The sequence below is a fragment of the Dreissena polymorpha genome, chromosome 6 (assembly GCF_020536995.1).
Source record: "Dreissena polymorpha isolate Duluth1 chromosome 6, UMN_Dpol_1.0, whole genome shotgun sequence".
NCBI classification, from domain to species: domain Eukaryota; kingdom Metazoa; phylum Mollusca; class Bivalvia; order Myida; family Dreissenidae; genus Dreissena; species Dreissena polymorpha.
In genome coordinates this window covers 13,757,427-13,783,619 of record NC_068360.1, presented here as the reverse complement: position 1 = coordinate 13,783,619, position 26,193 = coordinate 13,757,427, and the positions used below count along the sequence as shown (strand labels likewise).

The following is a 26,193-nucleotide window of genomic DNA, read 5'->3' as shown; positions in this document are numbered from 1 at the left end:
AACGAAATCCATAAACTGCGGGCTTATTGAAAATTTACTACCTACAGAAGGTTTCAAAACTTTAATATATCGAAACCCATTAGTTTATTAGCATACAAGATTTAACCAAACTTGGCCGGGGCTTACACTTTATTAAATTACGAATTGAAATTTAAGCACATATGAATAGGTCGGGTGTATGATACAAGTTAAGTTTTTAAATCAAATTTATAACCATTCCACGTAAAAGGATTTTCTTTGTAGTTATATAAAACTTGTAATAAAATAAAACTAATAATAAAGATTTATTTGTCTAAAATGCAATTATAATTAAATACTCGCAAATGCTAACATTATGATATCGTTGTTAAATAACTTGATAAACAACACGAAAAGAAATTCAGATCCTAGATTGCGTATTGTTAATCAAGTGTCTCAATCCTATTGCAAAAAAAACAACAATTGAAGACTTTTCTGACCCAACATTTTTTAAACTTGAATATCTCAGTTATAAGGTAAGCTTATGATTCAAAATTGTGCATGTGATCATTTGACTACTTTCTGAACATTCTCACGATTAAATCATCCATCCGTGACGATCGGATGCTTTAGCATGTGGGGTATACATGTATATGGCTTCACGTGGAAATGGTGAAACGCGATTTTATAAAAAAAATATTCAATTTCATCATTTAAGGTATTCAAGTTTGAAAATAGTTGCGTTAGAAGAGTCTCCGTGCCAAGTGTATGCTATATCTAGATTAGTCTCCGTGCCAAGTGTATGCTATATCTAGATTAGTCTCCGTGCCAAGTGTATGCTATATCTAGATTAGTCTCCGTGCCAAGTGTATGCTATATCTAGATTAGTCTCCGTGCCAAGTGTATGCTATATCTAGATTAGTCTCCGTGCCAAGTGTATGCTATATCTAGATTAGTCTCCGTGCCAAGTGTATGCTATATCTAGATTAGTTTTTGCTTTATCCTCGAGTAATAGCCAAATAAGTAACTTTCATGGCAATTCAATAGTTTGGCTTAACGTCCTCGTCGTTTAGTTCCTATTCATCATAACTCCTAATCGGTGTTTATTGACGGATAAACAACGCTCTATTGAAAATTATTTCTTTTTCATCAAACGCTTGCTTGTTAAATTGCACGAATGTTGTATTACTGTGAAAAAAATAACAAGATCTGATATTTGAGTGATCAATGATAGTTTAATTTCAATGTTTATAATAATCGCACAACTTGTTAAATATATGCACAGTAGCTTATTTCAATCGAAAGGGGTCCAGAATAAAATGCTAAAATGGATAATGGTTACATTGAAAAATATACAGGTAGAGATATCACGCGTATACGTATACAAAAGCATTTTAAATGTTGGTTTTATATTTTTATTGAGACAGGACGGTTATACGTAATGGTTGTGCGTTGCACCATGACATTTTAACACAAAGTGCCGTCGCAGTGGTCACGTTGTCATGGTTTATATTCGGCAACTAATTAGTAGACCGAAGAGTAAAGAAAAGACTTAGAACCAATAATAATACACCCAGCGTCTGATTATAAACAGGCTTCCACTGGTAAGCATGTAATTAACAAAACGCTATTCATGAAGTATGATATAGATATAGGTCGTAAGATACCAAGTTTGACTAAAAATTTAAGTTATTCTTCAATATTCCAATCCTTGAATATTCGTAATATTAGACTTAAGTCTAAGGTTTGTTTGGTGAATACGGGCATTGGGCGGTCGAAGCTCACGATGCAGGAGGTCGGAGGTTCGAGTCCCACACAGGGAATGTTCTAATATCGCCGTGTGGCACATAGCTGCTAGTAAAATCAAGGGAGAAAAAATGCTGACCATTAAATATGTATGATAAGTGAGAGCTTCCTCGTCCTTTAAGCCCAAGTATCACTATTGCCGGTAGAGCCCCGGTCCATCCCGGTTTGCAAACGCCGGTCGACCGGCGAGAACCGGGATGATTAATAGAATATTCTTTACGCGGTAGCACTATTTGCCCGTGCCGCCCCAGTTGAAGCCGGTCAACAACCCGACAGAGTCCCGGTCAACCCCAGACTGACTACGGTTTATTCCGGTGAAGCCCCGGCAGAGCCCCGGTTTTCGCCGGTAATGCCCCGGTTGAGCCCAGGTGAAAGCCGGCAGAGTCCCGGCAGAGCCCCGGTATACCGTAACTCCGCCGGCACTCACCGGGGCTATACCGGCAGCAGACCCCGGCAGAGCTACGGCAACGCCCCGGTTTAACCCCGGTCGTCGCCGGTATTGCTGCGGCTGAACCCCGGTGAATGCCGGTGACGTCCCGACAGAGCGCCGGTTTAGTTATGTATCGTAGCTATACCGGTACTCTGCCGGCATTCACCGGGGCTCCACCGGGGCGTTGCCGTAGCTCTGCCGTGGTCTGTATGGGCCCCGGTGGAGCTAACGGTGCCGTCCCGGTAGTTCCCGGTGCCTTCCCAGTTGTTCCCGGTGCAACGCCGGTCGTTGCCGGCGACTCCCGGTTCATCCCGGAGGTATTAAACATTTTGATATTTTCCCGGTGGAGCCCCGGTTGTCCCCGGTCGTCCCTGGTTCATCCCGGTGGAGCCCCGGTTCATCCCAGTAGAGCCTCGGATCACGCACCGAGGCTCCGCCGGCATCATAGTGAGACTGGGGCTTAACTCTTATCGCAGACGAAGTACACAAACAATAAAAAATAAATACTATATGTATATAAATGTACTATTAAACCCGCAGTAGCGCGAATAATCGACCATCCTTGTTAAAATGTAATGTTGTCAAGTTAAATATCTGATGTGCAAGTATTGTAGAAAGCCAGTAAATATTGTATACATACTATCGCTTGCTTCTGTTGCCCTTTCTTTATCTAGAGAGAGTGGTTATTTAACTGAAATTGTTATATGTTTATGAAGTTAATTAATATTGGTACTTTTTTATTGACGGCGAAGGCGCTCATACAAAGAATGAAACACTTAGAATAAACCATATATACACGCCTTCTCTCCAATATAAAGATCTTGAGTCTTTTCAATATTTTATTTTGATATTATTATTATTTAAAAGAATCAACACGGCGTAAACGAGCGGTGTGTTTGTCATTATCCCTGTTATGAAAAATCGCTTGTTACAACAATGTCAGCGATATTTTCATACCTAAAGAGTGAACAATTATTCTGACATTTACCATTAATTGATTGGCAACCAACAAGCTTATGTTTGTGTACAGGTTTCTAAGGTTTAAACTCGCTATCTAGTACCAGCCAATCAAAACCGCTCATTCTCCACTGGACTTTGAAATTCGAACATGATGGCTCCCCGTTTTAAAGCGGATGCGCGTTGATGGTAATGTATATTCGTGATACAACGACGGGAACCAGGGTATTGTCAATAACTTAGCGAGTATAAATATCACGTCAAACTTGGGCGCATCACTCGGCAAGTAGTCTGCGGACATTCGTCTTTTTAACGTGTGACGAAACAAAAACACTAACAAAATGCGTGAAATCGTGCATATGCAGGCCGGTCAGTGCGGAAACCAGATCGGTGCCAAAGTAAGTTGTCGTCTGCTTTATGTTTTACTCTTTTATTTAATTAACTCTGTGAAAAAGGTCTGCTTTATGTTTTACTCTTTTATTTAATTAACATGCGTAAAAGTGTTCAACATTTCGGTAAATATTTTATTGTTCGTTACAGGTGCCTGTTATGAAAATACTTTGCTTGCTTTTTATTTTGTACATGGTTCCCTGCTATATAGATTCAGTATATTGATACATCGGTTGACTGTTTAAGTATTCAGTGCACTATTTTTCAATAAGCTTTCTTGCGATATGAAGCAGAAACTATGATGATGTCAGAAGAAATAAAAACATAATCGAAATTACATGATAGTATAAATATCAAATTACACATTCGCAGAGACGTAGATAACAGGTCTCTGACATTCGTTAACAGGTTCTTATGATTTTTTTCAATGTCAGATCATATTTTTGTATTTTATTTTAAAAATTGGTGTTAGTTTTATCATCTTAGTATAGGCTAATTCTCTTTAATGTACATGTAAATGTTTACATGCATGTTTGTCTTGTTTTGTACACGGTTGTATATACCTATTAACCAACACAATTAGCAAGTTCATGTATGATAAAAAGAAACGTAGATAAGAAATATTATTAAGTACAATATCGAATATAAAATATTAATCATTGCTTGTTTCATTAAAATTTGAAAAAAATATCAAAATTTAAGCGAAAATTCAATACGCTGGATAAATTATAACTAAGCAGCCTGCAACCGTTTAGCTCTCTTTTTTTAGTTCTTATCCGACCAGTCTGTTTAATCAATGATCATACTGACATCAGATCTACGTGATTATTTCCAAAATAATCCTATCAAGCGCTAAAACGACGCGATTATCCCGAGTTAATCTAGCAAGAAATCACGTATGTCGTCTGTTATTAATATTATTTGGTTAAACGTGGATAAAAATATTAAGTCACGCTAATGGATAAGTTAATATTGAGTCTCTACAGTGACTACCTTCTAAATTAAATTGCCCGCGTTAACATGTACTCTTCACACAGGTTAAATTTGTATAGACCGGCCTTATTTATACTGGTACGATGTATTAAGGGTCCATAGGAAGAAATATCTTAACTTATCTCCCTTTTCTTAATCCTTAAATCTTTTCACCGCGGACTTAGCTAGTTTAAATCGACTAAATACTGCATAACCAAACGGGACTATTTAAGCGCGCGCTACCTTATTTTTCATCCGCTTGTGTGATGCCTTTTTCTAAGAGTCAAATTGTGTTGAACAATGGGCGCTATAGTAGTTAGGCGATCCGAGAATAAGGGATCAAAAATGAACGAGCCGAAAGAGATCTTAATACTGACAACTCAAAAGGACGTGATTTTCTAAAGAAAACGAATACGTTCATAAAAAAGTATTGTCCGCCTTTGAAGTCAAACGCTTTGTTTAATGCTTTATTAAGTAATGAGAAAGTAAGGTTTAAACGTGCCTCAGATAACGACCAGCCCCTGTAAACAAGCAGGTTTCTGTTCCCTGACATTTATAGAGTAAAACAGTCATACCAGTTTATTGATACTAATTTATTTTCAAATTAAAAGAGTAATTTCTCCCTTGTAATATAATTATTATTTCGTTTTTTAAGTCCATGATTCGCGACGAAGCAGCTCACGCGTGTCAATATATGCAATTCCAATCATAGAACCCCCCACCCCATCCCAAAACCGCTAAATTTATTTTAGACCCGCGCTAGTTCATGTTGATGCGTTTTTACATTTTCAGTGTTCAGACATGAAAATAATGTTGAAATTAAGTATTTTTTTTCCTTTTGTATTCAGTATAAAAAAGTGCATTTCTTATAGATATTTTTTTTATATCTCATAAATACCACTTTACTTCAGACTTTCCATAGGACTGAGAATTGTGAACAGCAGCGCTTGTTAATCAAAAGTACACACAAACACCCATTCTCATCCCAAAATAGGGGTATTAACGTAACGCAGCGGTAAACTTTGAACGTCACCGAGACGTCAATGTTTCGCACCTGTAACGTCACGGTGCGTGTTTAAACAAGTTAGCGATCGCTTTCAAACCCGCATATCCTCGTCGTTAATGTCAATGGTCCTTGTAATAAATAGATGCATCCTTAATGTATTGACAGCGGCATTCGAAAAGCAATAAAGTTGATAAGGGGGGCTCAAGTTATCAAACAATGCTTAAGGCCTTCAATCCAATACTAAACACATTCCAGCATAGGATACCTGTGAAATCTCAATAAGTTAATTGCAGCGCACGAGAACGACACAGTGCAAGTTGTATCGTGTTTTAAAAACATGTCCATTTCGATAGGGCGCCAGATATTTATGCTGGTTGAACTTTTCCAATAATTCAATTTCGTAAGTTATCAAAACGTTCCGGTCAGATAACAAGTTTGAAATATAATTCAATTTCTTATTCACGATAATGACGTTAAAGTATTGATCTTCATGTAAAGAAGATTAATGCTTGTTGTTTTTTTGTCATCGCCTTTTCACAAAAATACCCCACACCAATCGTTATTGAATATTTCCCGTAATTACATATGGCATGTTTTATTACCCTCTTTTCGTCATTCCAAAGTTTAATATGCTCGATATAAAATATGATTAAACATAGGTTTCATGTTTGAAAAACTAATTCTGATATGGCACAGTCAATTTGCTAATTAAAAAAAAAATAAACATAAAAACGTCAACCACATTGTTAATGCATTATTTTAAATGAAAAACGCCATTACCTTATCGCGACATTTAATCAAAGCGCTGAAGGCACTGTAGGTATTTGCTGTTGTAAAATGTCGTCCTTGATTAGCTTGTGCGCATTGCACAGGCTTATCAGTATGCACAAGCTTATCTTATTTGACATGCATTAAGCCCTGTTTTCTCTGAAAGCAGCCAATATGTACAGATTTCAATGGCAAACACCTACTGGCCAATCTCCTCTTACAAGCTGTTAAACACTATTAGTCATATAAACCCTCTGCAGTGTACCAGTGGTGAACTATAAAAAGGCAAATGTGCTGGTTACATTTCCTAGCAGACGTTCATAGCATTTGTCCACTCTCTTACACTGCGGTTCATCACATTCACATGTATGTTGAGGCACGAACGACAATCCGCTAGAAGAATGGCATTTGTCGTCTGCTACAACATGCAGTGGTTGTCTTTCCATACCGTACCTAAGGCTTCTAAGCACATACTGATTGCAAAATATGATCTGTAACATTAGTGTGAGCTAACGCTCACACTAAATTCAAAACAGAGTTTCGAAAAATCAAGATTTCTAGATTTAAGTTTCAATAAGTTACTATTTACGACGTGTGACTTAACACCTTCTGTGGTATTTCGCGTAAAATTAAACCCCCTAAAATCATCACACAAATCAACACGTTTCATCTTGTCTTAAGAAAACATGCGAGCGGTGATGGTCCAAACGTAATGCTTAAAGTCTGTTTATTGTCCGATTATTTACACGTGGTATTTGGTTGCCAGGGGTGAGACTCCGTCCCAATATTTATTTGAAATATTTGACTTCGATAACACCGCTCTCGCCAAATCTATAATCGATATTTGAAAATACACCAGTTTGCTTTTGAAGTAATTGAATCCTCGTTATATATTCACTACATAGGACACTCATCTCTGGCCAAGGTTGACACTTTAGAAAAGCGACAGCTACTTGAAATTGAAGACGAGAGCGTCCTTGTAACCCAAGGCCTGTTAACATATTTTTTCCTATAATTGTGCCCAATTATTCTGTTTTAAGAATATAACTGTCGGCTTTGCGAACACAATAACAAATTATTCTGAATGAACATTGACGCGAAAAATAAACTCAACTTAGAGATTCGATTATCCAAGTGCATGGGAGTCGAAAGTCGCCAATTTACATTCAGTGATTATACATCTAACAAAAACTTTTATCGATTTAAATGAACGAGGACATCCAATTACTGAGGTAAATTGTGTAATTTGGTAGACGTAAGTCAATTTCTACGTAATTACAAAGTTCCTTAAAAAAGCACACGAAATGTTCGAGACTTATTCGCTATTTCACATGCAAGCTTTAATAGTTAACTCAAGTTATGTTATTCTTCTGTGAAACATAACAGAAAATAGGCCTAGGAAAGTATTTGGTGTAGCCAATAACGCAAATTCTATAACGGTTCGGAATGAATATTTGGTATCATTACTGAATTCTAAACTCTACATTGTAATATGCACAATTCCTTCTAGTTTATCAATAAAGAAACCCTTTCACATGACTTCGAATGATTTCTTTATTGTATCTGCGGAATCTTACAATGGGATCTGGTATGAATTATTGAGTATTAAAGTTCTCACTACTTGCATACTTTAAATGGTAAAGAAAATGCGGACAGGTGTACTGTTGCCTGCGCGCTTATATTGAACTGGTAAAGTTAAGGCATCGTTCAAGCCGCTGAGACGATATTCAATTAATCATCAAAGAAAACAGTATTGATTCGTTATCTTGAGCGGATAGAAGCGTGGTCGATTTTGCGATTCAGTGACGCTAAATGGCAATACATCGCAAATGTGACCGCGTTAGAGTTATTAAATGGCATTTTTCAAGCGAATAAAAACACAAATATACGTGATCGATAAAATCAATATAAACCGATATCCGTATAAATACATTGGAATCTCGTTTCCCACAATCTGAGCTCGTTTCACACGAGACTTTGACTACTCGTGAAAACGAGGCAATTATTAATGCAGATATTTATAATCGATATAGAATTCCAATAAACCTCTGGCAACGTTTGTATTTGATCAGTTTGGCATCAATTCCACTTGACCTGCAAACGTGCATATACATACCGATTGATTTATTTTAGAATTTCGTTTTAATCATGAGTAATAAATGTTTGATAATTGAATTTACGTTTGCTCATAAATGTATTGCAACGGTTGCCAATATTATGGTTTGGGTTAAACAATATGAATACGAATACAAATGAATTTAAAATCACACAAGACAATATTTATAGCATGTGCATACATATGCAAATTAACCCATTTATGCCTAGCGTCTAGAAAAAAGACCTTGGCAAACAGCGTAGACCCAGATGAGACGCCGCAAGATGCGGCGTCTCATCAGGGTCTACGCTGTTTGCTTAAACGGATTTCTGTAAGAAATACTCTTAATATAGAAATAAATATACTAGACATCCCTAATTTTGGAAATAAATTGATCCGATTTTGAAGGATGGGAGAGTCCACTAGGCATAAATGGGTTAAGTTCAATACAGTTTGACGCATTGTTCAACAAATACTTAAATACTTTATTCTAGCTGAAACTGTAAAGCAGTTCTTTTGTGCATATGCACCTAGACAAAAAACTATTGCGTGTTTAAATTTTAGAGAAAAAAACTACACCCTATTGGGTGTTTATCAATAACCTTCAACAATTGCTCGCTATTGAGCTGAAATCGTAAAAAAGTCAAGTTCAGTCAGAAAAAGATTTAAGCTCATATACGCTTCACAGCATTTGTATATCATTTGTATACTTGCCATCAAATGTGTTCAATACATTAATATAGGGTCGTGTTTGCGTGGTCTAAACAACTGACTGTTAATCTGTTTTATAACTTATATTTATATCGTTCGTTTGCATTTACTTTCACTTTAGCCAGAAGATCAACGCTGTTAACTGAAAACTAACCTTCCGGAATAAATCTTGTCAGTGGCGTAATGTTTCATTAAGACGCAGACCCATATACATACGATATTCTTTCTATATTCTTTCAGTTCTGGGAGGTGATCTCCGATGAGCACGGTATCGACCCCACCGGAACCTACCACGGGGACTCCGACCTCCAGCTCGAGAGAATTAACGTTTACTACAATGAGGCCACAGGAGGCAAGTACGTACCACGTGCCATCCTCGTGGATCTCGAGCCCGGAACCATGGACTCCGTTAGGTCCGGCCCATTCGGTCAGATCTTCCGACCTGACAACTTCGTGTTCGGACAGAGCGGTGCTGGAAACAACTGGGCAAAGGGTCACTACACAGAGGGCGCTGAGCTCGTCGACTCCGTCCTCGACGTAGTCCGCAAGGAGGCCGAGTCATGTGACTGCCTTCAGGGATTCCAACTCACACACTCCCTGGGTGGTGGTACCGGATCCGGTATGGGCACACTGCTCATCAGCAAGATCCGTGAGGAGTACCCCGACCGCATCATGAACACATTCTCCGTTGTACCATCACCAAAGGTATCCGACACGGTCGTCGAGCCATACAACGCCACCCTCTCAGTTCACCAGCTCGTTGAGAACACCGACGAGACATACTGCATCGACAACGAGGCTCTATACGACATATGCTTCAGGACCCTGAAACTCACCACCCCAACATACGGGGACCTGAACCATCTCGTCTCTGCCACCATGTCCGGAGTCACCACCTGCCTCCGATTCCCCGGTCAGCTGAACGCCGATCTCCGCAAACTGGCCGTCAACATGGTGCCATTCCCTCGTCTCCACTTCTTCATGCCTGGCTTCGCTCCGCTCACATCCCGTGGTAGCCAGCAGTACAGGGCTCTCACCGTCCCTGAGCTCACCCAGCAGATGTTCGACGCCAAGAACATGATGGCTGCCTGCGACCCACGTCACGGAAGGTACCTCACCGTAGCCGCCATGTTCCGTGGCCGCATGTCCATGAAGGAGGTCGACGAACAGATGTTGAACGTTCAGAACAAGAACAGCAGCTACTTCGTTGAATGGATCCCCAACAACGTGAAGACCGCCGTCTGCGACATTCCGCCACGTGGTCTCAAGATGTCCGCCACCTTCATTGGCAACAGCACCGCCATCCAGGAGCTGTTCAAGCGTGTATCCGAGCAGTTCACCGCTATGTTCCGTCGCAAGGCTTTCCTCCACTGGTACACCGGCGAGGGCATGGACGAGATGGAGTTCACCGAGGCCGAGTCGAACATGAACGACTTGGTGTCCGAGTACCAGCAGTACCAGGACGCCACCGCCGAAGAGGAGGGAGAGTTCGACGAGGAGGAGGGAGAGGCCCAGGGTGAGGCATAAACTCTTACCAACGCGACACCCGATGTACCAACAAAATTCTTTAAGCCCATGACATTGGACAAAACTAAATTGACCGAACACCATTTTTGAATATAAGAAAACCATGATATTGACACCATTTTAATCAGCATGTGTGAATACTTTAGTATCGTTTTTTATTGTCGAGTTTTTATAACAAAAATGAAGTTAAGTTTTATTAACAACATTTATGTTTAGAACATCAGTTCAGTAAAATGTATAAGTCACCATCTGTTAATTGTTGTATGATATTATTTTTGGAGTATGTTTACAAATTCGATCTGTTCGACTTTTGGCAGATTCTGTTTTTGTTTTATAGTTACATCGCAGCAAATAAATGCACATGTATACTGGCAATCCTGTGATCGAAAAAAATATAATATAAAATACCAACAAGTGTTTTCGTTTGCTCTTATGTTAGTCTTGTTGATAAAGTAAGTCTCGTTCTGGGACAAATAAGCGTAATTAAAGTGCGTTAAGCTGCATCCCAGATTTGCCTGTGCAGTCAGCTAAGGCTAATCAGGGATGACATTTCCGCCAAAACTGGATCTTCGTTAAGACTTCCTTGAAAAAATCCATAAAAGCGGGAGGAAAGTGTCGTTCCTGACTAGCATGTGCGGACCGCACAGGCTTAGCTATGACGGCACTCTTTGCACTTTCATTTAGTCCCGTTTTCCAGGAACGAGGCTCAAATACAGTTTAACCCTGGTTGTTTTGTTAAAGCTAACATATCCCCAATCGTGATACATCGCCTATGTCCGGAATCCTCCGTAAGATAGACTTAAGTAAAAAAATCTGCTGATCCAGAGTGACACATCCCGTGTTTTATACGTAACGGTATGAGATCATTTGACCTTAAATTCAGACAAATATGGACAAATGAAAAGCTAAATGTTTTGCGTGATAACTTTCGGGTAATAACACAGGTGGTTAGCGTGTGGCTATGATATTAATTAGCGAAAACATCATTTTGAATGATAAATTATCATATAATCATATTAAAACGAAAAAGCAACTTTTCTGAAAAAAAGTCAATATCATATATATATAAATATATATATATATATATATATAACAAGGTATCCAACTCGAAATCATCCGAAAACGGGGTGCTTCGTTTTGAACAGCCATTTCTTCATCAATTTTGCAGCGATTTTCACGATCTTGGTCTTATTCAACGCAGAAATGATTTACCTTTCTGGAAAAATTTATATGTCATGCAATATTTTTACAAATACTGGGTGAACTTATAAGAAATAACACGATACACAACTCGCGTGACCCAGTTAACATCGATCAGACCGTATTTATGACTGAAATCTTCACGGAGTAAAGGGCATTTTCCCTGCAAAGTTCACGGACCTCGATACCATAATTAAATAAAACGTATAAAAAAAACATTCTTAATGTGCTTGTCGTTGCATTATGCATCAAAACTAACTGCCCAGCGCATTTTGAAACGTTTGTTTACATACATTTCAACTAACTGACATTTTAAACACACAACTGATTGCATTGGTCCAATGCGTAGGTGTGTCTTTACAACTGGAGATTTCATTCATAAATACGGTCTGATCGATGTTAACTGGGTCAAGCGAATTGCGTATCGCGTTATTTCTTAAAATTTGACCCAGCATGTGTAGAAATATAACAAGATATATACATTTCCAGAAAGGAAATCCATTTTTGCGTTGAATAAGACCGGGTTCATGAAAATCGCTGAAAAATTGATGAAGTAATGGCTGTTCAAAGCGATGCATCCCGTTTTCGGATGATTTTGGATACCTTGTTATGTATATATATATTTGATAGTGATTTTTTTGTCTGAAAAGTTTATATTTCGTTATAATATGATAATTTATCATTCAAAAAGATGTTTTCACTAATTAATATCATAGCCACACGCTAACCACCTGTGGGTAATAATGCCGTGGTAAATGATAAAATAAGTTAATATATTGGTGTGCGAAAGACATAAATGTGCGAGAGACATTGTCATGCAAAACAAGGTTTAACGTCTTCAAGAAATAGTTGCATAGTTTTATATACAAGTTTGTGTTGTTTTTTTTCAAATTGTATTTCATTTTTTTCAAATTGTATTTCATGCAGAATATTAAGTCACATATTTGATAATAATTTGAATATTTTTTTTAATTATTTGAATAATTATTATGATTACTGTTGTTGCGTTCTCGTGAGCAACCGAATTCCTAAGGTTGCATGTTTGTTGTTGTTGACAATGGACGAGTGACAAAGTCGATGAGCCAAGACGTAATGTGCATCTGGGTGTGAGAGTCCAAGGTGTTGCACACTGCTCTTTTTTATGTACGAGCCTCGATGTGGAAAAAAGGCTTGATGATAAATTCTGCCTAAACCGGATTTTCGCTAAAAAGATACTTCCTTTAAACGAAAAAAACACATAAAAGCGGAAAGTCTGATTAGACTGTAGGACGACACTTTATGTACTTGCATTAAGCCCCATTTTCCCAGAACGAGACTCATACTATTTTATATACAACTATTGCTGCCTCTGTGCATTGGAGCCGGTAATTGTTGTACATCGTTTCAATATTTATGTTTCCATGTTTATGTCTACATAGTCGAATGTGCGAAACATTTCGTAAGAATCATTTAAACGAACAAATAACAACTTGGGTCATTAGATAAACTGAAAATGTAAAAGAACGCATTTTGTGGTACTTTCATGTTCGCTCTTGTCGGACCTACTGTTCTTTTTCTTATTCTTTAATAGTTTTCTAACGTTAGGAAAGTTATGGGTCAAAACGTTAAGTAGCGCATTAGTCTTGATGTTACGCTTCTCCGCGGTCGTTGGTTTGATCATCCGATACGCCATAACCTACTTACTCTCGCACTAAGCCGCTGTTTGCCATATAACGAATGCTTAAGCCATATATGCATAGCGTCTAGAAAAAGGCCTTGGCAAACAGCGTAGACCCTGATGAGACGCCGCATGATGCGGCGTCTCGTCAGGGTCTGCGCTGTTTGCTTAAAGGAATTTCTGTTAGAAATATTCTAAATATAGAAATAAATATACTAGACATCCCTAATTTTGGAAATAAATTGATCCAATTTAGAAGGATGGGAGAGTCCACTATGCATAAATGGCTTAAACCGAGGATCGCCGCTTGACTGGAACAGGGCGTTTATTAAGACCGCCGTGGAGTAGTGTCCATTTCGTACATCTTAAGATACACAATGTATGTGCCCGTCAAGCGACCGATAGGTCCCGAGTTCGGTTCTCACGGTGGGAGCGTTCTTAACCCTTTGCATGCTGGGAAATTTGTCGTCTGCTAAAATGTCATCTGCTATATTTCTAAAATTAGCATTTTCTTCGATTTTTTTTCTTCAAATAATACTATCAGAATAGAGACGCCACGTTCTGTGGCGTCTCATCTGGATCCAAACTGTTTGCAAAGGCCTTCAAAATTCGGTTCCAGCACTGAAAGAGTTAAGATCTCCCCGAAGGACACCAAAACCATGTGGTCTATTCCGGGGCAAAATACCACGTTATTATTTCACTATTATACATCTTGGGAACGTTTAGACAGTTCATTGCAAAAATGAGTTTATCAAACAGAATTCGCACACATGTCAGTTTATTCCAAATATGGGACCTGTAGCACTTAACCTGCAACTTCATTACAAGACAAATAATGGTGTAACATTTTGAAGAATCTATGTTTAACCACAGGAAAAACATTAATTCACCGATGTTAATAACAGCAAGCGTAATATCTCTCTGAAATTCAAAGCGGAAGCAGCAAGCATTTGAAAAAACATCTACACAAACTGTGTATACATGATAACCAGTTCCAAAATATCTGCGGAATATCTTGTACTGTATAATGCGTGTGTTGTATATATCCACGTAGTTCACCATTGCCACTGCCGGATTCATCACCATCATCACAAATCATCACAATCCTCCTCCTCCTCCTCCTCCTCCTCCTCATCATCATCATCATAATCATATTCATATTCATTGTATTCATCATCATCATCATCATCATCATCATCATCATCATCATCATCATCATCATCATCATCATCATCATCATCATCATCATCTTCATCATCATCATCATCATCATTATCATCATATACATCATATTCATCATCATCATCAGCAGCAGCAGCAGCAACATCATCATCATAACCCTCATCATGAGCAGCAACAGTTTCATCATTATCACCCTCATCATCAACCTCGTCTTCTTCTTCTTCATAAGAATAGTTATTATCAACGTCAACGCAACAATCATCATCGTCACCATCATTTATCATCACAATCGCCATTACCACAATCATTATAATCTTTATCATCAACGTCGTCCGCTTTATCATCAAAAGTATTAGTTCACCGTCATAGAACGTTGCAACTACAATAGTAGCAATCTATTTACATCGGTTTCACCAAATTCGGAAGCAGCAGTAGCAGTATCAAATTTGGCGGCGTCGTTATCAATACCTTTCGTTGTCACAGCACACTATTGATCCATGTCAACCATGATCGAATTCGTATTAACATACGGTCATTGTATTATGTTCGGGTTCATGTAGGTTAAATTCAAAAGAGCCGGAACTAAGGAAGGTATAACCTCCGCGTAGAGATTTTACTGTTTCCAAGCATAGCTCAGGAGTTTGAGGAAAGTACTCGTCAAGGAAACTTTATTGACACCACTGAGTTACCTCCCTTGTATAAATTTGACGACGATAAAAAAAACTAGAAACAAAGAATCATAAATAATTGTTACTTTGCGTGTTAGATCGTATTTGATAAGTGGTCAAGTACAAAAAAAAATGTTTTTTTATTACAATGGTCGATAAATTGCACAAATATGCGCTATATATTCTTCAACATCAACACATTTCGTGTACAGTAATTTCACAATTGTCGCTCACTACAGGCGCGGAAGAATTAACGCTTTTTATAGTTAATGAATTTTCGTCGCTTTATATAGTTATTCAATTGTATTTGTGTGTCTTATTTTATTCCAGAGATCGACGTTTACACTGACATATATGCTAACCACATTCTTTAAAAGTGATTTAAAAACAGTAGTTCAATAAAACTAAGACTAAAATTATCAAACATTAAGATTAACTCTTGCTCGGATGAATTGATCAGGTTGTCTTTCACTGGTATTCTCAACTCATTCACCAAAAAAGAAATACATGCCCAAAACACAACATATATTTAAGAGCGATAACTTCAGTCAATAGTGGACCTACTTTGATTTAATCGATTGTCTTATGACCACGATGGATGTTGAAACAATGTGTACGAGGACAATTTCCGCTGTCTCGTAACAACGCCTTCCGGACAGGTATATACCGACGAAAGACCAAGACATCCGAGTTGCTCCCTAACGGCCGATGATAAGGATTCTGATACCCGTTAGTGCTCGAATGGTCCCGTCTAGGAGGACCCGTATCGCTTTCTTCACCGGCAACCATGAGAATCATAACGTCCATGCACGAACTGCCCATGAGGAAGATTGAAAGAAATGTATGTATTTTACACATCTTACCATTACAAGCACTCTCATGCTTCTTACACGTCTACGCCTTATTACAAAATACGTACCCAAATCTCCAGACGAACATCTGTATATTCACTGCCATACATGTTACGTGGACAGCCGAGACAATTATATGCGTGTAAAATTGCCTGCCAACTTCATGAAAAGGGACACCACTGCTTTCCTGCCTATGTTCTTATAGATATGCCCTGCATGATTTATTCCTCGTCGTTTTCTCATATATTCTTATTACTGGTTTATTTTTTGTAAGGGTTTAGATACTATTTGGCCGAATGGCAATATTGTAAAATTGATATTGAAAACTAGCACAAAATACAATAGGCAACTGCTGAGAATCATTTAAATAACAGCGTTTATACATTATCATATTGCACAAAGCTCGTTTAAAAGTATACATTGACAATCGTGATGGAATCAAGCAAATGCATTTGTTCCAATTGTGTTTCTACCACTAAAGTATATCAAACTGGTCCCTATATTGAACCACGGCCCACGGGCTAAAATCTTGTTGCCTTGAAACTGTCAAGCTCTGGTCATGCTTATTGAAAGGGACCTTTTCACAGATTTTGGCAGATATTGAAGTTTGTCATTAAATGCTTTATTTTGATCAATGTTTACATTGGATTAAAAAAGCTCGAGTAAAAAAACAAGAATAAAAGTAAATAAAGAAAAAAAAGTAACCCTCAATTGGGCTCGAACCACTGACCCCTGGAGTAAAAGTCTGACGCATAGACCACTCGGTCATCCGTGCTCATACAATGATGTATTTTTTATGCATTTTATACTTTATATTAGCAATCCTCGTAGTGTCACAAAATAACGACAACAACAGAACTCTCCAATTATTCAATCGTTTCGCGTTGCAACGCTTTATTTAGGTGTGTAAATCGTCAAAAGATGCATGTAATGGATATTTTAGAGCATGGTAAATTATCAGAATTACTGTTTCCTCACAAATATCATAAGTACAACGAAAATTTGCGATTCTGAAACATTTTTTTATTTTGCCAATTTACCAAAACGTGAAAAGGTCGCTTTAATACTCAAACTTTAATGTTGTTTGCTTACAATTAAAGTAATAAAAACCAACAATTACCTGACTGGTTAATGTGGTGGTTGTTTGGCAAATGTCGAATTTCTTATTAAATAGCGTTCCGACTGATCGTCACGATTGACTTAGTTGATTGATGATCTTTTCAAATGTGTTGTAGTCATAACATTTAAATTTGTCATGTACATTTTGAGGATATTGTAAGGTGAGTCACTTTTTAAATCATGTTTTTGTTATTAAAAGGAAGACAACAGCCACACAGTATACTGAATTATGTCACGTTGCACCACACTTTGGTGTCAACCACAACCGGCGTTCAACTCCGAAGTTAGCTACTTTTGGAACGCACTTTTGGTGTCAACCAGACTTTGGTGTTGACAACCGTACATTGTGTTCTATGTTTGTTGTAAGCGATCATAAGATAAAAGTGTTGTATAATCCTTTTCAACATCTAACTTTTTATCCTTATCCTAATCTTATTCGCCATTTCCATCATCAGCCGCACATCACCCTCATCATCAACAACCGCAACAACGACAAAATACCACCCCTATATCACGTTCTGTTATCATCATCACCAAAACAATACCACCATACCATCACCGTAATTGTCTTCATCGTCCACATCGTCCAGATTGTATCGTCATAAAAATCTAAACCGTCATCATAGTATGAGTCGCGTTCTGAGAAAACTGGGCATAATTCATCTGCGTAAAGTGTCGTCCTAGATTAGCCTGTGCAGTTCGCACAGGCTAATCATGGACGACACTTTCCGCCTAAATTGGATTTTTGCTAAGAAGAGACTTCATTTTTACGAATAATGTCATAAAAGCAGAAAGTGTCGTCCCTGATTAGCCTGTGCGGACTGCACAGGCTAATCTGGGACGACACTTTACGCACATGCATTATGCCCAGTTTTCTTAGAACACGACTAATATTAGAAGCATACAATACACGATCATTATGAGAGCATAAATAAACAATTCAAAGCAATGATTTAGCAACCAAACTATATTATTTTATGTCCCCTACCACTATAGTGGGGCACACGTTGTTTTTGACCTGTCTGTTGGTTTGTTTGTGTGTTTGTTTGTTTGTTTGTTTGTGTGCCCCAACTTTAACATTTGCAATATTGAAGATAGCAACTTGATATTTGGCATGCATATGTATATCATGAAGGTGCACATTTTGAGTGGTGAAAGGTCAATGTCATCCTTCAAGGTCAAAGGTCAAATATATAGCTTCAAAGCGGCGCAAAAGGGGACATAGTGTTTCTGACAAACACATATCTTGTTAATACATGTATTTCCGTGAAAAGGTAGGATAGGTATTGATGATTTCAATATTGACAATCTTGTGACAAGAAATTCGCTTCCGATTATGCTGATGTTTATTATGACGGTGATGATGATGACGATGAAGATATGAGGATAGTGAATTGAATGATGATTATGATAATGATAATATTGATTTTGATGATGATGATTATGATAATGACAAAACGATGATGGCGATGATGATGATGATGATTGTTATTATGATGATGGAACAGACGAAATGAGAATGTACCACAGGTGGTTAGCGTGTTGCTATGAATTAACTAGTGAAAACATCATTTTGAATGATAAATAATCATATTATAACGAAAAATTATCTTTTCTGAAAAAAACAATTCACTATCAAATATATATATATAACAAGGTATGCAACTCAAAATCACCCCAAAACGGGATGCATCGCTTTGAACAGCCATATCTTCATCAATTGTGCAGCGATTTTCACGATCTCGGTCTGATTCAACGCAGAAATGAATTTCCTTTCTGGAAATGTGTATGTCTTGCAATATTTTTACAAATGCTGGGTCAAATTTTAAGAAATTACACGATACACAACTCGCATGACCCAGTTGACAATGATCATGCAGTCTTGATAACTGAAATCTTCACGGAGTAAAGGGCATCTTCCCTACAAAGTGCATGTACCTCGATACCATAATTCAATAAAAACGTATGAAAAAAATATTATTACCGTTCTTGTCGTTACATAATGCATCAAGACTAACTGTCCAGCGCCGTTTAAAACCTTTGTTTACATACATTTCAACTAACTGACATTTTAAACAAACGAGTGATTTCATTGGTCCAATGCGGAGGTGTGTCTTTACAACTGGAGATTTCATTAATAAAGACTGCATTATCTTGGTCAACTGGGTCATGCGAGTTGTGTATCGTGTTATTTCTTAAAAGTTGACCCAGCATTTGTAAAAATATTGCAAGACATACACATTTCCAGAAAGGAAATTCATTTCTGCGTTGAATCAGACCGAGATCGTGAAAATCGCTGCACAATTGATGAAGATATGGCTGTTCAAAGCGATGCACCCCGTTTTGGGGTGGTTTTGAGTTGCATACCTTGTTATATATATATTTGATAGTGATTTTTTTAAATAAAATTTAATTTTTCGTTATAATATGATTATTTATCATTCAAAATGATGTTTTCACCAATTAATATCATAGCCACACGCTAACCACCTGTGGAATGTACTAGAGACCGAGACAGTACAACCAAAGTGCATTTCGTTTCACTATATGTAAATGTACTCTATTCAACGCACTATGGTCGGTCTTTGATTTAGAAGACCGAAGTAAGTTTACACCAAAGTGAGGCAATGCCCTCTGTTTACAATATAGCGAACAACTCCGGTGCCTTCAGCACTTTGATTTTTTACGGTTTCCTTTCTTGGGTTGGTTCCATTCCCAAAGTTATTTAGGTTTATAAAGATAAATAGGAAACCACACTTACTTTACACGAGATAAAACGGCCGCAAGTTAAACCGGCCTCAACAAATTCGCAAATTTATAGTACAAGCAGGACCTATACAAACATATATACCCTGTTACAAGTTATTGTTATTTTTTCTCACAGGTAGAAAGTGAATATGTGTAAATTGTTTTTTGTCTGCATTGTTTGTTTGTGTGTACATATTAAAGTGGTAATCGAATTGGTTTGATTTGTTGTCTTCATTCGTGTGAAAATGGTGACAGTGACACTTAACAAGTGGTTATTGTTATGTAATGGCATTGTCGCAGTTACGAACAAACTAAGTCATATCTATATTTTACTTTTTTATTTAATACTGTTTTTTCGATATACTGATGACGAACAGTTTCGGTTCAAATACATAAAACATTCGCGATGGAATCAAGCAAATACATTTGGTCAAATTTTGTTCTACCAGAAAATTTACCAAAATAAGTATAACCATTGTTCAATACAAACAGTTTGTATTATCACAGTTTTATCGTTTATTGCATGGTAGACGAGAGTATTCCTACATTTAAAAAGTTCAACAATATATAACAATTTGAGCGTGTTTAATCGTAATCATTGTCGTTGTCCGTTGGTGTGCTTTTGTTGGTCTTGGGGTAACTCGTTGGTAAGAGTTTATGCCTCACCCTCGCCCTCACCCTCCTCCTCGTCGAACTCTCCCTCCTCCTCGGCGGTGGCGTCCTGGTACTGCTGGTACTCGGAAACCAGGTCGTTCATGTTCGACTCGGCCTCGGTGAACTCCATCTCGTCCATGCCCTCGCCGGTGTACCAGTGGAGGAAAGCCTTGCGACGGAACATAGCGGTGAACTGCTCGGAGATACGCTTGAACAGCTCCTGGATGGCGGTGCTGTTGCCGACGAAGGTGGCGGACATCTTGAGACCACGTGGTGGAATGTCGCAGACGGCGGTCTTCACGTTGTTGGGGATCCATTCAACGAAGTAGCTGCTGTTCTTGTTCTGGACGTTCAACATCTGTTCGTCGACCTCCTTCATGGACATGCGGCCACGGAACATGGCGGCGACGGTGAGGTACCTTCCGTGACGTGGGTCGCATGCAGCCATCATGTTCTTGGCGTCGAACATCTGCTGGGTGAGCTCAGGGACGGTCAGTGCCCTGTACTGCTGGCTACCACGAGATGTAAGTGGAGCGAAGCCAGGCATAAAGAAGTGGAGACGAGGGAAGGGCACCATGTTGACGGCCAGTTTGCGGAGATCGGCGTTCAGCTGACCGGGGAATCGGAGGCAGGTGGTGACTCCGGACATGGTGGCAGAGACGAGATGGTTCAAGTCTCCGTATGTTGGGGTGGTGAGTTTCAGGGTCCGGAAGCAGATGTCGTACAGAGCCTCGTTGTCGATGCAGTATGTCTCGTCGGTGTTCTCAACAAGTTGGTGGACTGAGAGGGTGGCATTGTATGGCTCGACTACGGTGTCGGATACCTTTGGTGATGGTACAACGGAGAAGGTGTTCATGATGCGGTCAGGGTACTCCTCACGGATCTTGCTGATGAGCAGTGTTCCCATACCGGATCCGGTACCACCACCCAGGGAGTGTGTGAGTTGGAATCCCTGAAGACAGTCACATGACTCAGCCTCCTTGCGGACGACGTCGAGGACGGAGTCGACGAGCTCAGCGCCCTCTGTGTAGTGGCCCTTGGCCCAGTTGTTTCCAGCACCGCTCTGCCCGAACACGAAGTTGTCAGGTCGGAAGATCTGACCAAAGGGGCCGGACCTAACGGAGTCCATGGTTCCGGGCTCGAGATCCACGAGGATGGCACGTGGTACGTACTTGCCTCCGGTGGCCTCATTGTAGTAAACGTTGATTCTCTCGAGCTGGAGGTCGGAGTCTCCGTGGTAGGTTCCGGTGGGGTCAACACCGTGCTCGTCTGAAATCACTTCCCAGAACTGGAAGTAGAAACAATATAACATTAAGTCTATGAAAAAACTTACACTAACAGTTTTAAATGTCAGAAGATTTGATTTAAGCACATACAGCGCTAAAGAAGAAAAGATCAACATTTAAAATGTTTATGCAAAACTGAGGCGGGGAATAGAAATGCATTTAATTCGATATCAAGTTGACGTCTGTTTCCTTTATGAGGATTTTAAATTTGTAATATCTACACAACAGGTAAATATTTTATTCAACTTTTTTAAAGTGGACCAGATGGCCTATCGGTATTTAAAATAATTGTACTCAAGTATGCAGACGTATGTACGCCAAAACCTTATGTAAGCCATATTAATACATAAATCCTGGTTAATTGCTCCGTTTTATAGACATCCCATACGCAAAGCCGCAGACGGATTTATGATCAGCTTTTATCGACCGCTTAGTTACGGTTGCTATGAACGTTTTGAATAGCGCGCAACAATAGCGAACGGAGAGTTTAATTCGGACAAAAAAGCTCAAAATCAATACACCGGCTAGTTTTGTCAGCAAATGTGTATTTACTGCTATTGATTTCAATTGGGGTAAGTTCACTTTTATTTATATTCTCTGTTCATTCGTTTCTTTAAAGAGCTTATGAATAATTACATGTATAAATAAAATGAACTCGTGACTAGAAGAGGTCCTAAATATTTGATGCATTTCAACACGGATATCAATAACAACCATTTTGTTAAAACTCACACATCAAGAACCCCAAAACTTCACAATCCTGATCTCATGCAATATTTAGGACTGTAAGTCATTTTATAAGGCCTGTTGCTATGATATTCTATATTTATTTTAAATAAAAAATGTGCTTAATCCAACTAAATAAAAAGTATAGTTTAAAAACTCTTAACGCATTGAAGATCAAAGGGGCGAAGTACGCTTTTTAAAACAATGTTATCAGTCGCAGTCCACGCCATTTAGATAAAATAAAAACGTCACAATCGCATGTTATCAGCAATGCTATCTTATATCTGTAAACCTCTGCATGTCAATTCGTATCTCGCAAACAGCACTTTATCAAAGTATGGATTGCAAGATAAAATAATGTCAAATTTTAAGTACATGTAATTGGGGGAATCTCGCTTAAACTATCTGTCAACAAGGGCTACCTTTATAAATGTATTATTTCACAACCATAACATCCCATCAATCAACCTAAATTTTTAAATAATATAATGTTACAACTTATCATTATTGAAAGGAAAAATATTATTATATTTAAAACAACTGTATAATCTTAACTAGAACGTGTTTAATCTTATTAAGAAAATGTAGAATAACCGCAAAGACTTAAGCGCGCATATATAATGCTGCTAAGGTAAACAAAAACGTATCCATTGACTGCCTTCGTTACTATGGAGGAGATCGGTTTAATTAGAGGTTATTAACTGCTTCCGATTAATAATTAAGCAGCCTTTATTACATGTGTTGCGAAGTTCGAACAGTCCTGTATCGATCTTCGTTATATCATTTCCCGAATGTGCCATTAAAGTAGCTTTTGTATAGGCTAAAACAAATAAAACCACATCATGTAGCATGTAATAACAGATAAGTAATGCATACAGCGGAAAAAAAGGTTTGCAAAAGGTTAAACTAAATGCGGAATTATTGGTTTAAATGAATGAATGAATTAATTAATTATTAATTAATTCGTGCATAGAGAAATTAATGCGTGTATAGCGATTTATCAAATAACCAATGTCATTGGAACTTCATTCAATAACATGACAAGACAGTTCGAATTCGTACACTGAAATGTTAAACCGACGTTAAATGCGCGTTGCATGACAAACAGTTATGAATTATACGTCACAGTGTTATTATTATTTTGTATTATTGTTTAACATTTTTTAACATACGAGCGTCAAAACTATATGAAAGTGTAACAGTTAGTGGTCTATTACATCTATAATGAATAACATTTAGGTTAAAAATCGAAGAGCGTAGAATTTCAACAATGCGAAAGTTCATTGTTTCATGTTTCAACACTTTCAGTGAGTCATGTATAATCTATTGTATTGGTTAACGCTGTTATACAGTGAAATGTGTACATGTAGATAAACAATCACCCCAAACACGGAGTGTATATTGAGTAATCTAGAGTCCGTGATCTAGAGTCCGTGCCCCAAACGAACATACCTAACGTTCAAATGTAAAGTGAATTGATGGTATATGCTACTAGAATGGCATCACAACTTTAAATGTCTATACATAAATAGTAAGCTCACAGTTAAATGAAATAACATTTCCCTAAGAAAACATATGCTTATTGTATAAGTTTAAATATGAACTTAAGGTAGCGCACAGTAGGAAAATATACGAAACCTTTTGCTTAATACACTAGCTTTACTTGAATAGATTTTATGTAAAATGTTAGCAGACGACATAAAAGCAAGCAAGCAAGCGTGTGATTATTACTTATAGAACACCAGTAACGTACGGGAGAACACATAAACAAAGCATTAAGTTTGTGCGACAATTTAGAAGAAACATTAAAAAGCGGAAAATGATAATGGACTACAAATGTGCAAAATATCATGCAGACGTCAACTTACTTTGGCTCCGATCTGGTTTCCGCACTGACCAGCCTGCATATGTACGATTTCACGCATGTTTGCGGTTAATTTAGAGTGTTGAACACAACGAAAAAATAAATAAATGCTACACCGCGGTGTTAATGCTCTGCCTGCGGTTTGCCCACCGTGCCTCCGGGTAATATACTAGATCGACCGCATAACGCACTACTGGTCGCTACATCCGCATAGTGTCAATCAGTTTGAATCTTAAAGATATCAAACTAAAATTACTATGATAAAAATGAACCCTTATTATGCTTACTTATTTCCCGATTTATAATTAAAAGTTGTTATTCATTGAACAAATTGATTTGAGATGGACTACAGTTTGTATGTTATCGGGACTTCTTTATACGGTTACTCGTTCGGACTATTTTCGTACCATTTTGTTGTCATCCGTATCCATAGGAGACTTTGGTCGTGTTTAGGCAATATTTACAGATTAGAATGATAAATTAGCGGTTATGACTTTTGTTTTCGCAAACAAACCGGTTTCGAATGAAATGGCATACGATTTTACGACCTATTCGCATAATCCGATTTTCAATAAAAGTGTTTTCAATACATATCGATAATATTGGCATTTCGATTGTATATCGTTATTAAAACGCGCTTTTATTGCTATCACATTCCAGGGACCTATATATGTTTGTATAGGTCCCTGCACATTCTAATGCATATGCATGCACACACCTTTATTTAAAATGTATTTGTCACTTCGATAACGAATCATATTTGGCAAGATAACTTGCCGATACATAACTTTGAAAGTACATGTATGTGATCGACTCGGATGTAGTAATCATTTGTCGGAGATTTGTTTTATATATGTACGTGTTTGTTCTTTCCTCTTTTTTCATTAATTGTTATGTTACTATTGAAATGTAGGAGATTTTTTTATTATTACATTACATTAAGTTTGTCTGGCGAAGATTATTCCGATGTTATATATATATATATATATATATATATATATATATATATATATATATATATATATATATATATATATATATATATATATATATATATATATATATATATAGTGACATTTATTACCGGTAATCAAAACAAATGGCATGGTCAAAACTTGATTATTTGCCACAAACCTAAATATAATAGACGCAATAAGCGTGCATTTGTGGGAAAACAAGGCTTAATCGTCCCAGATGAGGCTGTGCAGTCCGCTCAGTCTAATCAGGGACGACACTTTCCGCCTAAAATAGATTTTCGTTAAGAATGGACTTACCATAAAACAAATACCATAAAAGTGTAAAGCCTCGCCCATGATAAGCCTATGTGGACTGCACGTGCTAATCTGTGACGTCACTTTACGCGCATGCGTACAGCCGAGTCTTTCCAGAACGAGGCTGATTTGAGGTTGACGGAGACCAATGATCAAATACAATTTAAAACAAACTGTAGTTTACGTTGGGTTATTGTGACAACTTGATATATATATATATATATATATATATATATATATATATATATATATATATATATATATATATATATATATATATATATATATATATATACATCCCTTCAACTCCGCCACATAAATACAGTACGAATTAGGTTAATTTTCTA

General features: G+C 37.8%; 2 protein-coding genes across 2 annotated transcripts; one reads left to right on the top strand and one right to left on the bottom strand.

Annotated features, from left to right (window-relative positions):
• Positions 1–3,382: 3,382 nt before the first annotated feature.
• Positions 3,383–11,035, top strand: LOC127834335 (tubulin beta-4B chain-like). The gene is made up of 2 exons (XM_052360081.1): positions 3,383–3,549; positions 9,334–11,035. The coding sequence occupies exons 1-2, from the start codon at positions 3,493–3,495 to the stop codon at positions 10,618–10,620; spliced, it is 1,344 nt and encodes a 447-aa protein (XP_052216041.1). The 5' UTR covers positions 3,383–3,492; the 3' UTR covers positions 10,621–11,035.
• A 9,333-nt stretch (positions 11,036–20,368) lies between these two features.
• LOC127834102 (tubulin beta chain-like) lies at positions 20,369–24,752 on the bottom strand. The gene is made up of 2 exons (XM_052359712.1): positions 24,580–24,752; positions 20,369–21,987 (listed from the first exon to the last, which is right to left on the bottom strand). The coding sequence occupies exons 1-2, from the start codon at positions 24,634–24,636 to the stop codon at positions 20,701–20,703; spliced, it is 1,344 nt and encodes a 447-aa protein (XP_052215672.1). The 5' UTR covers positions 24,637–24,752; the 3' UTR covers positions 20,369–20,700.
• Positions 24,753–26,193: the final 1,441 nt, after the last annotated feature.